Consider the following 16,274-nt stretch of genomic DNA (forward strand, 5'->3'; position numbering starts at 1 on the left):
TGTGACGGTGTCACACGAGGAAAGCTGAGATGAATTGTGTAAAATGGACCAAAGCGTAAACATCTCCAGTTTGACACGGTGCAGAGCGCGTCGGTCAAAGAGGAAAGCGGACTCGCGGCTGACGTAAACTTTGTTCCTACGCTTCCGTTTGCTCTCGCCGCCGTTCACGCAACCACGCGGATGGTCTGAGTAGCCTAAAAGTGTGCATTGGGTGTACCTTGTGCCGCTGGCCCCATCTGCTCAGCGGATGGAGAGGGAGGAGGGGAGGGAGGCAAATTGGCTGAGTCATCCACTGTGGAGGGAGAGAGAGACACACACACTGACAAGACATGGGCGGGAGGAAGTCAACGAAAAGACCGCGCTGAGGTGCCTATGCTGACATTCTCTCGCTTTCCACGGGCGGGTGACGTGACACACTGAACATCGGCGATAGCGTGACACAAAACAAGCACATATAGCCACGGACTCCAACGCTCCAATGCGAGGTGCCAAGCACAGCGGCCTCATACCTGTTGTGCTGGGATGCGCGGCTGCCCCGCCGTGGAAGCCGTTCTCCTGGTAGCCGTAGGCCGAGTAGCCGTTCTCGCCGTTCTCTCGGCCGTTGGAGGCCCAGTGCTCCTCTGGCTGCCGACTGTCTGCCATGACTGCCTGCTGGGACGAAGGGAGGGGGTGGCCCACCTGCAAAGGGGGACACAGATCGATTGAGACGTCGATCAATCGAGGAGCTGGCCTCAAATAACTGCGCGCAATCGTGCGTCGATTTCTACTGCTGTCATGCTATCATTTCTTTTTGCTATCGGCTCAATCATGAGAACCTCAATTGAGGGCAGGAGAAGTGCTATCTAGCGGTGTCTCGGGGGACAACTAGAGGATTTGGATTTTGCTGATGACCTTGTTCTAAGAAACCGTACTCAGATGCAGAATAAGACAGAATACCCTGTGAGTGTCAGCTCTGAAAAAAAACATATTGCTCTATCTCTAGTCAAGATTTAGAAGTGTGAAGCTTCATCTACCTGGGGAGCAACGTAGATAAATCAGGAGGCAAAGGAAGGTCAGCCTTTAACCCGCTAAAGCCTATCAGACATTCTTCAGATTTAAGACCATGTCTGTAATAGCTTCAACACAACTATTAAACAGGTTGTACTGTACCAGGCTAAAACACGGACAACCACCACAACCATCACTAAATGATTGTTTACAAACAGTCCATTATCCAGATGTGAACAAGTTTTGGGAAAGTACAAGTTAGCAGCCCAGAAAACAGTGCAGAGACATTGGCGCTGGCTACCAAAACCAGCTGGAAATATCACAAGGGCAAGCACTCAGCTGGATGACACAGGGCAAAAGGAAGCGGCAATGTCCCAAGAAATATCTGGCAACCAGACGTACAGGCTGAAATCCATACTTTGTGTAGTTGGTTTTGGAAATGTCATTTTAAAATCATCACCGCAATACATTTGATTTCATACTCGCGTTTGTTTAGCAATGAGCTTTTCTAAGGTGTAAATAGAATTTTCTGTGTTACAATTGGCGGAACTAAATCACCGACGCACTCTCATGTTGTGACTGAGCAAAAGTGTATGACCCTGCTTGCACACATGAGCACACAAATGATCTTTGTTGTTGTTTTTTTTTCTTTACTTCCCCTCTTGAAAATATTTCAGTATATTTCTTTTTTGTTGTTGCACAGATATTAATGGAAGAAAATCTTATCTTGGTCTACTATTTTATTTTATTATTTTTTTTTAGATCAGCAAAATCTAGCAACTAGGCCGAGCAGACTTTTGACATCCACTGTATGTGACTTAGTCCCATTGCTGTTTTCAACATATCACACAACATGTGCAAATAATTTAACAACTCAACAAGTTCGACAGTGTTAGGGTACACTGGAACAGAGAAAACAAACAAGCACACTTCTCATAAGCTGTCACTACTGAATACAGATGAGGGTGTTGTTATGGTAACCGCACCGGAGCAGGCCCACTTGTCTTACCCGAGCCAAACCCAAATTGCTGAAAAAGTGAAAAGAAAAAAAAGGAAGTGCAACACATGACACATGGCATGATGGCTGGCAAGGACAATAGAAGCACACTCGGATGAGCCGTAAAAGACTCAACGACTGAGATGAACTGTAACCATGGAGCTTACCCATGAGCACAAATTCGCTCAGATGCCCTCCAAGATTTTGGAGTAGCATTTTGTTCCATGACAACGTTCTCATCGTGATCATGCCCGCATCAGTGAAAAGATTAGAGCGCCTTTATTGTCATTGTATGGTGGAATTGGGGTGCGACTCCAAGTTTGTGTTGTCAAAAATTAAAAAGAGAATTTGAAAAATAATGACTATAATGAAATAAAAGCGATATAAACACGGATACATTAAGATATAGAGTTACAGTATGCGACAAGCCATTCCAGCTGTTGCCAAGGAAGAGGCGCACCGTCGTACCGCTAATCTGACCTGATCTCAGGTGCCCTTAAAAAAATCATCATGCTCAAATAAGCTTTCGACATGATTCAGCAGACAGACAGACAAGCAGGCAGGCAGGTGTCCTCCTTTGGTTTCTGCGCACGCACGCATGCCCCCACCCGAGCCCTCCGCTGTGCTCAACCTTACCTTCCTGCCCCGCCGTGTCCCTAATCCGACCTCACCTCCCTCCCCCTCGGCTCCGCCCTGATCTGGGTCACTCGTCATGCCTCCACAAAGTGCTGCCGACATTGGAATGTCACCACCTATTTAGCGGGGAATCTCTGGCAGTGGGTCTCAGTAGGCCAACCTTGCTTTAATCCTGTGTGTGTGTGTGTGTGTGTGTGTGCGCGTGTGTGCGTGAAGCAGCTTGCTCTGGGATTTCTGGAGTGTATCCTTCACTTATTTTCATTTGTTCAAATGTTATTGTTGCAGCTTTTGAGGACCCCCTATTGTACTTTGCAGACCGTCTTTAGATATGTCAGGCCATCTTAGAGCAGTGTCGTCCTTTGCTTCAGCTTTTTGGACCACTGATTTCTTATTTGTACATCTGCACCATCATCATCATCATCATCATCATGATCGTGACCATAAATCCATCTGCACTAATATAATTTGAGAATGTGATAGTGTTATAGTAACTTAAGTCACTCCCACGCGCATGTGTGTGGTCTGCAACAAAATATACAGTGTACATTCAATTTCCCTTTGAGGCATGATAATCAGTCAAATAAATACACTTTTGCTAAAATCACTGAAGCGACTTGACATATATTTTGGATGAGCGATGTTTAGAAAGCCATTTGAATGATATTGCATTCTGGGTTAGAAAGTTTTAAAAGTATCCAAACAGGCAAATTAGAGATGAATTGGATTTGTGTGGTGGCTGGTGGATTCTGCCTGCAGCTCCTTCCGGGCGCTTATTAGCCCCACCCACAATGATGTCAGTGTTTCCATGGTGATGCGGGCCAAAAGGGAGGGAGAGGCTGTTGTGGTCAGCAAAGGGATGCTGGCAAGAGAGTGATCTTTCACCATGTTACGGATACTGAAATAGGTCACTGGATGCCCCGGGCCTCTTTGCAGACAAATGGGAGGCGATTTGTTTAAATCCATCGATAAACAAAAGGATTCCTGGTTGGATCTTTATGTTGGCGGGGATGCATTTATTTATGTTTGTCACATGTGTCATTGATTAGGTTTTAATTCTCATGTGATGGTGTGCTAAGGCTTTGTTGTTATTCATTTCCACATGAGGCACAGGTAACTTTCATTCCATTTTGACCAGCTAGTGCTGCACAGACTTTTCTAAAACCTCTGAAACCTCAATCTAATGTCTTCCACCGAATGTATCTTGGTCACTCCGCTCATAAAGCTCATCGACTGGTTGCACTGCACACTGCAGGCCTTTAACTGATGACCCCAAACTGCATGTGCAAAGACAAACCCGCAGGGACTGTCAGACCGCGAGCAACCACATTGTTAGCATGTAAACTACGGACAAAAAGAGAAAAACTCTCAAAGGCATGGCTGCGTTTAGCCACTCGCACGCGCACGTAGTTTCCTGCCGCGCGGCTAAAACAAAAGCCTCCACTTATTAGACGACAGGAAAGGACCACTTTCTGCTGGTCATAAATATCTTCTTGTTCTGTAAGCGTGAGCCCCCAACTTCCCGTTTCTATGAATGGCAGGACTAATCCGGCAGCCACTTAAATGAGTCATGGGAAAGGCGAGTGTGAAATGTCATGAGTCCAAGTGGTGCAACATATACCATCTGGCAGCAGGCCAGACATTGTCCCCCCCCCCCCCCCCTCATGCAGCCTTTGGTCCTGACCAAAATAACCTCAACTACGGGACAAAGTGCCAGGAGAGCTCGTGCGAGACTTGCAGACTCCTGTGAGGACTACTCGGAGGTTGCCATCCTAATGACTAACAGATGCATTTCCTTGACAACAAATGTTACTGATCCAAGGGGGAGGGAATCCCTTCGTGGCAACATGTAACAAAATGTCTACGATTGGATGCTATTTGCGGTGGATACACTCTAAAAACAGCTGGGTTAAAAATAACACAATTTGGGGTCAATGGACCGATCCACAAATTGGGTCAATTTGACCCAAATTTCTTGGTTGTTTTTACAGAAAACAATGCAAGAAAGTGGGTCAAATTGACACAATTTGTGGATCGCTCCATCTTTGACCCAAAATTGTGTTATCTTTAACCAAACTGTTTTTACAGTGTTTGGAGAACAAGCAAAAATCGCCATGTAATTGAACACGCACAAAAATCTCAACTCACAGTTGCTAGGCACCAAGTTGCCACCACATGGCTCCAAAGCAAAAACACAGGATAGGTTCCGCCCCCCGAAAAAGTGGAAATCCACCAGTAGGTGAAATTGCAATCAAAATGACATACACAAGCAGCCACGTTTTATGCAAAACGAGGTGTGAGCTTACCAGACTCGAGACTGACGATGCTGAAGCGTCTGCTTGGATGTGCAGCCCTAAGAGGAGGACCCAAAAAGCAGGAAATGCATGTTAGGAAAACTGCAGAAATTGTCACAAGACCTCATCAACAACACAACGCATACGTTTGAGAGTGTTTGTTTGGATGTGTTGCATGGTTGAGCACTTCGGTAACATACGAAAATACTTCCAATTAAGAAGCGTTAACGTGTTGTCAAGTTCATAACGTCATGTTCTTATGCATCAATAATAGACCAAATACTTTTGATTTACAGTTGCTAAAGTATCAGCGCCCACAAAACTGTCAATACATTCAGCACGTTTAAATAATTAACCAATTCCAGACATGATTTGAATTGAATGATGAGCTTCATTCTCATTTGCCCATTTCTCAAAGTCAGTGAACGATCTATTTCACTGTGTAGCAATCGTCAAATTTGCCATTGTATAGCATCTTTGGCACTTTCATTAACGTTTCTCTATTCTCCAGTGAAAAAGTGTAGTCGGAATCGCCGAAGGACGCCTGTTTAAAATTAGAGGCGGACCGGCCTATACTATACACTATTTTTTAGCCCCTGAGAAAAAATTAAATAGTTTGCTGGGATACTTTTACAACTTAACTAAAGGGATTTTCGTAAAAAAAAAAAAAAATAATAATAATAAAAAAAAAAAAAGACCAACTGTTTACCCAGTGATTACAAGCGTCACCACTCAGCTTCCCAGCTGCTTAGAGTCCACTGTAGAGTTGTTTTGATGATTTGTCAAGTTCTTGGAACTGCCCATTGTGGTTGTGCGCGAGTGATGATTTAAAGCTTAAGACATACTTGCGCGTTTCCCCTCTATTGGGACAGTCAGGATGTCGTACACTGGCTATCGTGCAAATAGTTTGGTTTTAGTATTTCAACTTTTCATGTTGCCGGTCAAAAAGGAAATACTATCCCATCCGAATTTATTGCAAATAGGACAGTGATAGAAACATGATACTCAACAGCATTGAATCCTGCTTGATAATTATTGAGTGCGAAATAATCGTTTTTTTTCCTGGAAAATGTCATTTGTGACCAAAGTCATCCGCTGCATGTTTGTAAGCTGATTCTGATAATGGCTTATCAGCTCCTCATTAACTCCAAAGCAGTCTTTCAAGCTTCTCAGTTTGAAAGCGCATGACGACAAGGTTAAACAAACACACACTTCCTCCCAAGTCCATGGGAAGGAAGAATGCTGATTTTTGCCCCCCATCTTGACATCAGTCTTGACCTCCTGGAGCCAAGCACACAAGGATATGGGGGGGGGGGGGGGACACACACAACATGTGGGGAGGTGGGGGTTCGAGGGGTGGATTTTCGGGAACTGGCCTAATCCTCAGATTTGACTTGATCATTGGAGACACAGGAAATGAATCCGAGCAGCTTGATAAACCTCGCCTGCCAAAGGGCAGAATCTTTGTGTGTTTGGTGGAGGAGCTTTTGACTTCAGCTAAATCCTGATTTAAAATTAAACATACTCTACGTCAGATGATAAAAATATATAATTATATTGTATGTTTTGTTTATGAAAAACAATAGCACAATAGTGGTGGGAAAAGTACTCACATTGTGGACTTAAAAAGAAATGCAGATACAAAGACAAAACTAGAAGTACTGATTCAACTCCTTTACTTAACTTAAAAAAGTCCCTGAAATATGAACTATGTGCAATAGTAAAATTATAGCTATGCTGTATGGACAAAATAGATGATTGATAACTTGATAACTTGGCAAAATGAAAAAAAAAAACTTCTCTACACACAAAATACTGTAGTTTCCCTCCTTTATTAGCTTGCATAGTGTTGAAATGACAGCTAACAAACTACTGTATCTGCCAAAAACTATGAAGTGGCTGGCAAAAATTTAGAAAAAGATTCATGGCAATAATATGTTTAATGCACCTACACTAGTCAAAACACGGCATTCTGATTAATATTGTCTTTGTGGGATAGGAGTTAAGCAGCTAAATCCACCTGTTTTTAGCCATCTGAGGGGGCGGCCATTTTGTCACTTCTGTCGACTGAAAATGACATCACAACTGCTCAGGGCTCAGGTAACAACCAATCAGGGCTCAGCTTCAGAAAACAGGTCAGCCGTGATTGGTTAACTTTAATGAGACACGTCACAGACAAGACAAGCCTCCATCCTCGTCTCCTTCACCTCAAGTAAACCTGCGCACGCCTTGCCTCACTTTGGTCAGCACTCTGACAGCCATGAAGAATCACACTTCAAACAAACTGCAAGCGGCCAGACGCACCCTTGCACAGGAGCGTTAACGTTAAACATTAATTATGCTCAGCGCAAGCCAGACATTAGTTCCGCTTTCCTCACTTTGACTTGTGGGTTGGTGTGCTGTGTAAATATTAAACATTTAATCTTAGGTAGCAGTGAGAGGCAGAGGTGGAGGATGCAAGTCACATGACGGACTTAAGTCAACAAATTTTATGACTTGCTTGGATAAAACTTATGAAAGCCTCGACTTGACTGACTTGGTATTGGTGTGACTCAATTTGATTACAATTGTAACTACACGAGTTGACTGGTTTTATTATTGATAGAGAAATGATTTTATAGTGCAGGCAAATTGCAATCCTGACAGTCTGGCAGTAAACTATGTTGTTGAGTGAAGAGGCCACCTCATGAAGCACATATCAAGGAACTAGCTAGCTATGAAGGTTACTAGTACTTTTGGATTTAAGGATTATATTAAAAAAATCTGTTAACATGCAAGGTTTACAACTCAAAAATAAGAGACAACTATAACATCCAACTTGATCCGTCATTCTAAAACCCACAAAAAGAGGCAGGCTAAGCTACGTCAGTTTAGCTCACCTGCTGGTCAAACATTAACTCAGCTTCATTTCTGTTACATGTTCAATTAATAAAACAAAGTAATATGCAGTAGAGGGACTGGTTTGGGACCATTAAGAATAAAACAATGCGAATGTGAATGTGTTAGTACAGCTGACTAATAATACAAGTGTATGACTTGCTTAACCCACGACATGACACGACTCGACCTGCAACATGTGACTTACTCCGTCTCCCGCCTCTGAGGAGGTTCTGCTTCGCAGTCTCATGCTAGCAACACCCGTATTCAACTTTTCCAATTCAAATATGAGAGTGACTACCAGGGACAAGCGGCAATGTTGACTCCAAAACAACATCCCTCCCTTGAGCGGACTTCGCCGTGTGACAGCCACGCTTGACTCGCCGTCACTCCCACTGGGAGCGTAGCACTGCTAGCAGCAATCTGCTGCTACCCGCCAACAGCCCGCATGCCACCGTCCGCCGCTCACCGTCAACATTTGAAATGTTGCATGCAGCAAAGAAAGACTAGAGTCAATGACACGGGTGACACGTGTATGGTACGTGTCATAGTTCCTTTGGATGTTGATACGTGAAAGAAATTATTGCCATAAAAGGGAAATATAAGTGCGTTTATCGTTCTCCCATTTTTCACACTAAACTCATCCAATCGTGTTATATTACGTGACTTTTGGGGCATCTTGACAACCTCAGTCCAATGCAAAAAAAGATAAATACACTGATTATTAGGCATGTCTTATTTTTGTCCATGTAGTGTGAGTCACAACACTGAAAAGGTCACTGGAACACAAAGAGAATGGCAGATCATTTGCAAGGTGTACACTATGTGTGCAAATAATCAGTTCAAAGCGGAGTTGATGCCACAGAAATGAAGGTGCCAAAATAATGAGTGCCGTACATGGTCACCTCAGTACCATCTGGTATTATAAGGGACTGATTCCTTATTTTTGTACTTGAGGGTAGTGGGGGCAGGGAGAGATGAAAACAAAATATGAGATGAAACGTGCAAGGCAAACACAAATGGCTGCACAACCGGTATCGGGGGATGGGAGCTCCAGTATGTCAAAAGCAGTGTGTTTGCGGACCACATGAATTCAGCCCCAAGATAAAAGCTATCCAAGAATTTCCACAAGCAGATTTCATCCTCTGCACAAGACTCCGTTTTGAAGTTTGACACTAAACGCGTAATATGACTTGGAACATTTACCAGTGTGACGGTTAGTGCACCTTGTCAGTGTAACAAGGAATGCTGAATAATTGCTCTGTCCTGAAGCTCATTTGCAGTCACGGCCGAATGTGGCGGTGAGACAAAGGCAGTGAGGCAAGAAGTGGGGTGAGGCAAGAGGGGGGCCTCGAAAACATGCGCGGAGGCTTCCTTCAATGATCATTACCAGCACAAGAAATGAAATATATTCATCGTCTTGAGCTGCTGACACTTGAAGAGAAAAAAAAAAAAAAAAAAAAACATCAAGCAGATCTTCTCTTCATGAGGTCAAGGGTGAAACTGAGTGAAACATTAAATGAGTGCCAGTCAATATGCTCGACGTCTTTGTTTCACAACTGTTTATGAGCCACGGAACATAAAATGTCACTGCACACCGCCAAACAACAAATGTCACAGAAAGTACCGGGAATCTTTTTATGCTGACACAATAATGAGCTCTCCTCAATTTACTCACAAACTGACCCAAGTATGAAATCCGGCCCTGTTTCGTTGAACGCAAAGCTGTTATTGCCGATGACGAAGATACAAGCGGTCAGTCTACTTTTGGGTGACATGTTGAAGGAGAGGCGGGAGGAGCGCTCCCGGGAGGTGCCAATCACGTCCCGTCATCACCAGTGAGCCTCTGCTGTGGGCTGCACGCTGACAAGTCACATGAAGTCATTTCTCCTGCAAGTCACTTTCTGTTTGGAAGTCGTGACACTGACCTCCATCGCATTGTTGGAGCCAAATCAGACTCCGATATGGGAAGAGACAACGTATGCAAGACGAAAGAAAGGCTACCTTTCAAACGTGTACTTGTTACTTTTAATGGGGAAAAAAAAGGGGGGTTCAAATTCCAAACACTTTGGAGGACAACCAGCATCCGTGAAGATATTTTTGTTCAACTTTAGAAGTTCCGTATCTGCTTCTGTGCTACTATCCTGAATTCCTGACTATATGCGGACATGTTAATGCCGCCCGTCGCCCAGACTTTGACCTCGCAATCGGCTGATTTGGCAGACGTACGGCAAAAACAAAGAGGCGGCTAAGCCAAGCGCTATCTTGGTTGATGCAGGCTATTCATGCCTTCTTGGTGGCTTGCGGTTTTATTCCCAGAAATTAAATAAAAAAATAATCTAATCAAAGGCACAACGGCTACATGCAAAACGGTAGCCAGGTACTCTTCTGGCTCAGTACATCATCTAATTTTACATTTATTGTGGACATAAGTGGTTTGAAGACCACAGTACAGTCTGTTTTTTTTCCATTCTTTGTCCGATTAAGTATTGTTTCAAGGTTGTGATGTCCGACAGAGGGGCATCATGAAGAGCGTCATGAAGGGCCCCCAAAACATTATCCCAAATGAAAATATAGTGAATAAGGACGTTATATCCTAGCCGGGCAGGACCCAGCTTCCTCTTTTGCAGATGGAGAAAGGGAGGCCCTGAATTTGATTTTTTAATAATCAACGTGTCAAAGGGGGAGGAAGGGTGCATGGGTGTGTGTGTGTGTTGGGGGTGGATGTTAACACTTGACAGGGGGCCCACGCAAGTCTGTCAGTTGAATTACACCATATTGACTTGCATGGTATTAAAAAAGCATATTAAACAATGGTGGTGTGTATACATAGGCCTACAGTGCATGTACACTGTGCACCATATGCGTGTATACAGTACACACATTTGGACGCAAGCACACACTCTAAAAACAGTTGGGTTAAAAATAACACAATTTTGGGACAAAAATGGACCAATCCACAAATTGGGTCAATTTGAGCCACCTTCTTGTGTTGAGCTCAGTGTTTGAGGTTGTTTTGTACAAAACTACCCATTTTTGTGGTTGTTTTTGCAGAAAACAACCCAGAAAGTTAGGTCAAATAACCCCAAGTAGTGGATCGGACCTTTTTTGACCCAAAACTTTGTTATTTTTAACCCAACTGTTTTTAGAGTGCATACATATAAAGTACTGTGAAAAAGTTTCCATATAAATGTACATACTGCACATCCTGTACATGCTATAAGTCCGATTCTATTCTTCCCCCTTTGCTTTTGTGAAGCACATTGAATTGCCTTGTGTATGAAATGTGCCATACAAATAAAGCTGCCTCGTTTTGCCTGCCCATCTATCCCTCCCTGGAAAAAAAGACCGTAAGATCTTTTGAGGTATTTCGAAAAATATTCTTTTTTTTTTCTCCAAATAAATGCTCTAAATGCCACACAGTTTAGCCTTGCATTCTAAAGCCACCCTGTGCCAAACTCAAACACAGCTACTGTATGAGACTGTGGGGGGAAAAAAACCCAACAACAACAACCTTCCTAACTGCCAGGGAACACTGCCTCTCTGTCACACCTCTCGGTTCTCTTTCTGGGCCTCCGTGTGAACAAATAATACAGTAATTCAAAGACATTCTTTCCCCAAACTGGAACACATGTTGCTTGACCAGCAAGAAGAAGGCTCTTGATGCGCCTTCATGTCTCTTTGGCATCTGCTAGGAATTAGCAGCCGCACAGGAAGCTTCGAGCTCTGGAAATCAGCCATCAGATGCTGGGGTCCGCATTCATGATGACTGGCGGCCACCAAGCCTCTCATGATACTATGGAAGAACAAATGGAAGTCCAAAATAAAGGCAAACATGACCTTCTGGATTGCAGACTTTGCATTTCGCATGCACAGGCCGTAGAGATGCCAGCACATCTCGTGACTCCTCAGCGTATGTAACGAGATCTCACTTGTGGGTTTTCCCACAAATGGATCACTTACCGTATTTTCACAGTCTGTCACTGGACAGCAGGGGCGGAGCCATGGGTGGGCCTGGGTGTGCACAGCCCCACCCAGATAGACAGACTGCCCACCTAGTGGGATTCATGAAAAAAAAATACTTTCAAATGGTTAGTAAATTATTATTGAATTATTTTTTAATTAGTGTTTCGTTGTATTTTTTTTATTTGAGTGAATATTGAAAATGGCATAATTGTGGTTGCCTAAGAACTCCATATTACTCAGTTTGTCGTTTTATTTGAATATGCAATGTGTCGGGACAGGAGGATTGTGCTCAGTGAGAGAAATATTCAGGCCCTCCCTGATTTTTCCAGGCCCACCCATTAGCTACATTCTGGCTCCGCCCCTGCTGGACAGTCAAAAGCATGTATATCATTTAAATTAAATTTGAAGAAACAACTACATCTATTAAAAGTATTTATGAAGGTGGTGGTATGACTCTGAAGTGGATTAACTCTTTTCATTATTTCTTGCAGGAATATTTTTTTCGTATCAAATACGAGGTTCGGTCTTTTCGGTCCCACTACAGTAACATTACGGGACGCCATTTTTATGATGTTGTACTTGGCTTTAGGCTTTTAGGATGGACATTATTATTCTCAATCAGAGCCAAGGTCCTTGGTGTTTAACAAGTGTGAGAAAGCAGTAGATTTGATATTATATGAAGAGTTTCACGCAGTGTTTGAATGGCGTCAACACCAAATGCATTCCATCTTCTCATTATGCACAGGAAGCACCTCGAAGAAGAAGTGCAATTAGCCTAAGTGATGCTGCAGTAGACAGCTGAAGCCTGCATGGCAAGCTGGTGGAGGCCAATGAGGGCTGTCAGGGTTTTTTTTTTCCCTGGGACTCTCTTGCCACTTTCCATTAAGCGGGCGGTGTATTGGATGAAGTTATTGAGAGTATGCCGCAGAGTGGCTGCTACTTTTAACGACCCGAGCTTGTTCATGGCAACGACGACTTCCTGTACTTGGACGGGGCTCTGGATTGAGATCATGCTTCATTAGCGTAGTTTAGTGATGGGCAGTCAATTTATTGAAGCTATAAGATTTTATAACTGTATAAATCTTCTCTGATACCATTCATATATAAGTATAACAACACACCTGATGATTTCAGGTTTGTATATTTAACATTGTAAGTCACCACATTGTGCATGGTTTCAACATTAACACTGCAGTGAAATAATGGGGGAACACTTCTGTGCCGCCCCTCCTCACTAGAGTCGCAGGTAGGATGGAGCCCACCTCAGCTGACTTTGGGCGAGAGGCGGGGTATACCTTGGACTGGTCACCAACCAATCACAGGGCTCAAAGAGGCAAACAACAATTTGGAGTCTTCATTTAAGCCCAACGTGCATGCTTTTGGAATGTGGGAGGGGGTACAGGGGTACCCGTAGAAAACGGACGCAAGCACGGGCAGAACGCGCAAACGGCAGACAGGAAGGCCCGAGCCCAGATTTGGACCCAAGACATCCAAACTGTCAAGTGGATGTGCAAATCACACGGCAGTGGTTCCGCCTCAATCAAAATCTATCGCACCGAAATAAGTTTGAAATAAAAGATTAATAAACATACTAAAAAGTGAACTGCAACTGAACTATACTATGTGAAGCACCTTGATTGACCTTCTGTATGAAATTTGCTCTATAAAAAAAAAAAAAAAACATGCCTTGCCTCGCCTGTCAATTTGTTACTTGCCACTTACTACCCGTACCGCCTTTGAGAGTCACTGTTTGAACGGAATACAAACCGCCAAGAACAAAAGTGGCTTTAGAGGCAACTTGCGTTATCACAGCCAAGTTGATGACAGGATACAACTTACATGTCATGTCATTATGAGCAGCTGCACACCCCGCACACAGTCGAAGCCGAGCCACTCATACAAGTGGGGGCGGGTACGTTTGGGAGGTTGTTTGTAAATCACGTCTGATTCTATTGATCAGCACTCGGGCAGAATAAGCGCTCTATTGTGCCAAGCTCCATTGCACTTTGATGGAGGGTTGACTTCTTTTGGTGGCTGACCCAAGAAGGAAGAAATCCAGAGGGTGAGGGAGGCAGTTTATATTTGTGTAAAGGTAATTCTCGGGCTGCCGGGCCCTCAGGGGACCTGGAGGCTTCATGCAGCCTTCCCCTGAGGTAGAAAGCAGATGGCAGGGGATTAGCATGCACAGCCAGCAAGGGGTCTCTCTCCTCCTGAGCCTAGCCAGGACACTCCGAAGGGACGGAAATCAATAACTGGCGTCCCACAGGGTGTCGACGGAAAAAGCGTGAAAAGCTGGTGGCTTTGACTTTGCAACAGACGCGCGGCCGGCTCTCCGTTGTGCAGTGAGACACAAACAGGCCCGCATACGGGAGAGAGCGATGACTATCGCACTCCCGTAGACACGACAGCCAAAAAAGATGACGCCCGGGCTGCAGGCTCAAAACTTTTCAAGTGCACGTCTCTTACGTAACTTGTGTTTTATGTAGGAAGACAGGTTAACAGTAGCCTTCGTATTTGGAAGGACGGGTACGGTCCGCTCTGAAAGGAAGTGGATGATAAACGTCTCCCAGGAAATCAAGTCATAACAATCATGCAGTGAATGGGTTTTGGATTTGGGCCGTCCTTCCTTGGAGGTCGCTCGCATCTGCCGATGCTGCAAAACAATGCCAATGTCGACCTCTCCTACCAGGATTTATGAGGAGAATTCATGAGCCAAGCAGAGACTGTCAAGTCCCACCGGACATCCATAGAGCCCCCTCACTCAGATCAGTCCGACAGAGGTTAAAAAAAAAAAAAAAAAAAAAAAAAAAGGAAAAATTAATTGAAAAGAGTCCACACTTGTTGGCTCGAGAGCAGACAATTGTCACCATAGTAACGCCAATTACAGGTCAAAGGTTGCGTCCCACTTGGGGGATTCCCAAGTGGAAAGAGAAAATGTGGTTTGGGTTTTTTCCGCGACTGGGCAATGAGCAGGTGAGGAGGACACAAGCTCAAGGAACTCTGGCGGTTTGTGAGGCTCATTCCTTTCAGGGGCTGGTTTCCATGGCAGGGGTTGCCTTGGAGAGAGGGGGGGGCCCCCTTCATACACTCAGAGGGCAGCGGCAAACAACTCAGACAGTTGGGGAGGTGCACGGGGGCTGCGAGGCAAATTCACAAATGAAAACTTGGTCGACTGCTGCAAAGCGTCTTCTCGATTATTAACGGGGAAGTCAAGCCCCCAAAATTCTTGGCAATAATGTTCTATGTGCCTTCACAAGTCTAAACATGCTGTTTTGATTAATATGGCGTTTGTGGAATAAACATTAAGCAGCAAAATCCACCTGTTTTTGTCACTTCTGTCGCCTGAAAATGATATCACAGACTACGTTTTCATGCAGCCAATAAACCTTTTAAAAATCAGAATATTGGCAGTATTCTGCTTTTTAAAAGCCATGTAAACACGCGCAATAACCCGAATATGCCCTATTCGGGTTTTTAAAATTCCAAATATCATGCCTGGTTACTCCCTTTCCAACACGAATAGTCGCGCATGTATACGGCACTCGGAATACCCCGATTGCACGTGACACTGCGCATGCTCAACTGCAAGGAATCTTGATCCTTGTAGTGGTTGTATGCTCAGCGTTTGGTGCGGTGAGTGACATGAATAGAATGTGTTTTATTGACGGTGGCAAGTAACAAGCAGAGATGACGTAAATTGCGTCGTGAGTTGACGTTTCAATCGAGTTATTTAAATATGGGGTATAACTCTCCCCCGCCAGGTTATTCCCAATGACTAAAAACAGTGAGAGAAACAACTGAGTTTCTCTCACAGATGTCTCAGGCAGGAAGTTAAGACCATTGTCAAACCCAGTAAAAAACTGGGCGGGGTGAATGCTGATGGTTGGGGGTACTCGCACGCACTCAGCTGCTGTGCTCACACTGCTCCATCATCGCATTCTGTCCATCTGGTCTTCACTGTCACGCTGGCTACTGTGTGTGAGGTTCCAATGGATTTGGGGTTTTCCACTCAGCCCCGCTAGCTTGGCTACTGCCCAGCATTCACAAAGTCACAGAAACGCAGCAGGTCAATCTGTGGGATGCTTAACGAGGGAAGTCAACCCAAACATATCTTTTTCAAGAATATGTTCTATGCAGGCCCACTAGTTGAAACAAGGCAATATGATTAATATGAAATATGAGTGAGGTAGCAAAATCCACCCCTTTTTGTCCATGTCATTTTCAGTGGACAGCAAGCGCCAAAATGGCCGCCCCCGGAGATGGACAAAAACTGGGGGATTTTGCTGCTTAACTCATGTTCCACAAACGTAATATTAATCAGAATGCTGCATTTCATCTAGCGCGCCTGCATAGAACATATTCTTCAAAAAATATGCTTGGGTTGACTTCCGCTTTAAAACGCATCCGGCCCTAAGAGTCCATTTTCTCCAACTCCTCAGAGACTCGCCTCAGTGCTATTACATTCCAATGAATGTCCCTAATGCATGGAGTGGAAAACACACACTCTCATTCACATGTAA

At 44.2% G+C, this 16,274-nt stretch overlaps 1 protein-coding gene across 1 annotated transcript in view; it reads right to left on the bottom strand.

The window, feature by feature from the left end:
* LOC147154030 (uncharacterized) overlaps window positions 1-16,274 on the bottom strand; it is a 36,892-nt gene that overhangs the window by 15,088 nt on the left and 5,530 nt on the right. The window contains exons 2-4 of the mRNA XM_086039774.1: window positions 4,924-4,970; window positions 510-678; window positions 218-292 (exon numbers count right to left, since the gene is read on the bottom strand). Coding sequence (XP_085895900.1) covers window positions 218-292; window positions 510-678; window positions 4,924-4,970 — 291 coding nt within the window. The remainder of the gene's footprint in view (window positions 1-217; window positions 293-509; window positions 679-4,923; window positions 4,971-16,274) is intronic.

This window comes from Filicampus tigris, chromosome 1 (assembly GCF_054856515.1).
Source record: "Filicampus tigris isolate MCC_2025a chromosome 1, RoL_Ftig_1.0, whole genome shotgun sequence".
NCBI lineage: Eukaryota > Metazoa > Chordata > Actinopteri > Syngnathiformes > Syngnathidae > Filicampus > Filicampus tigris.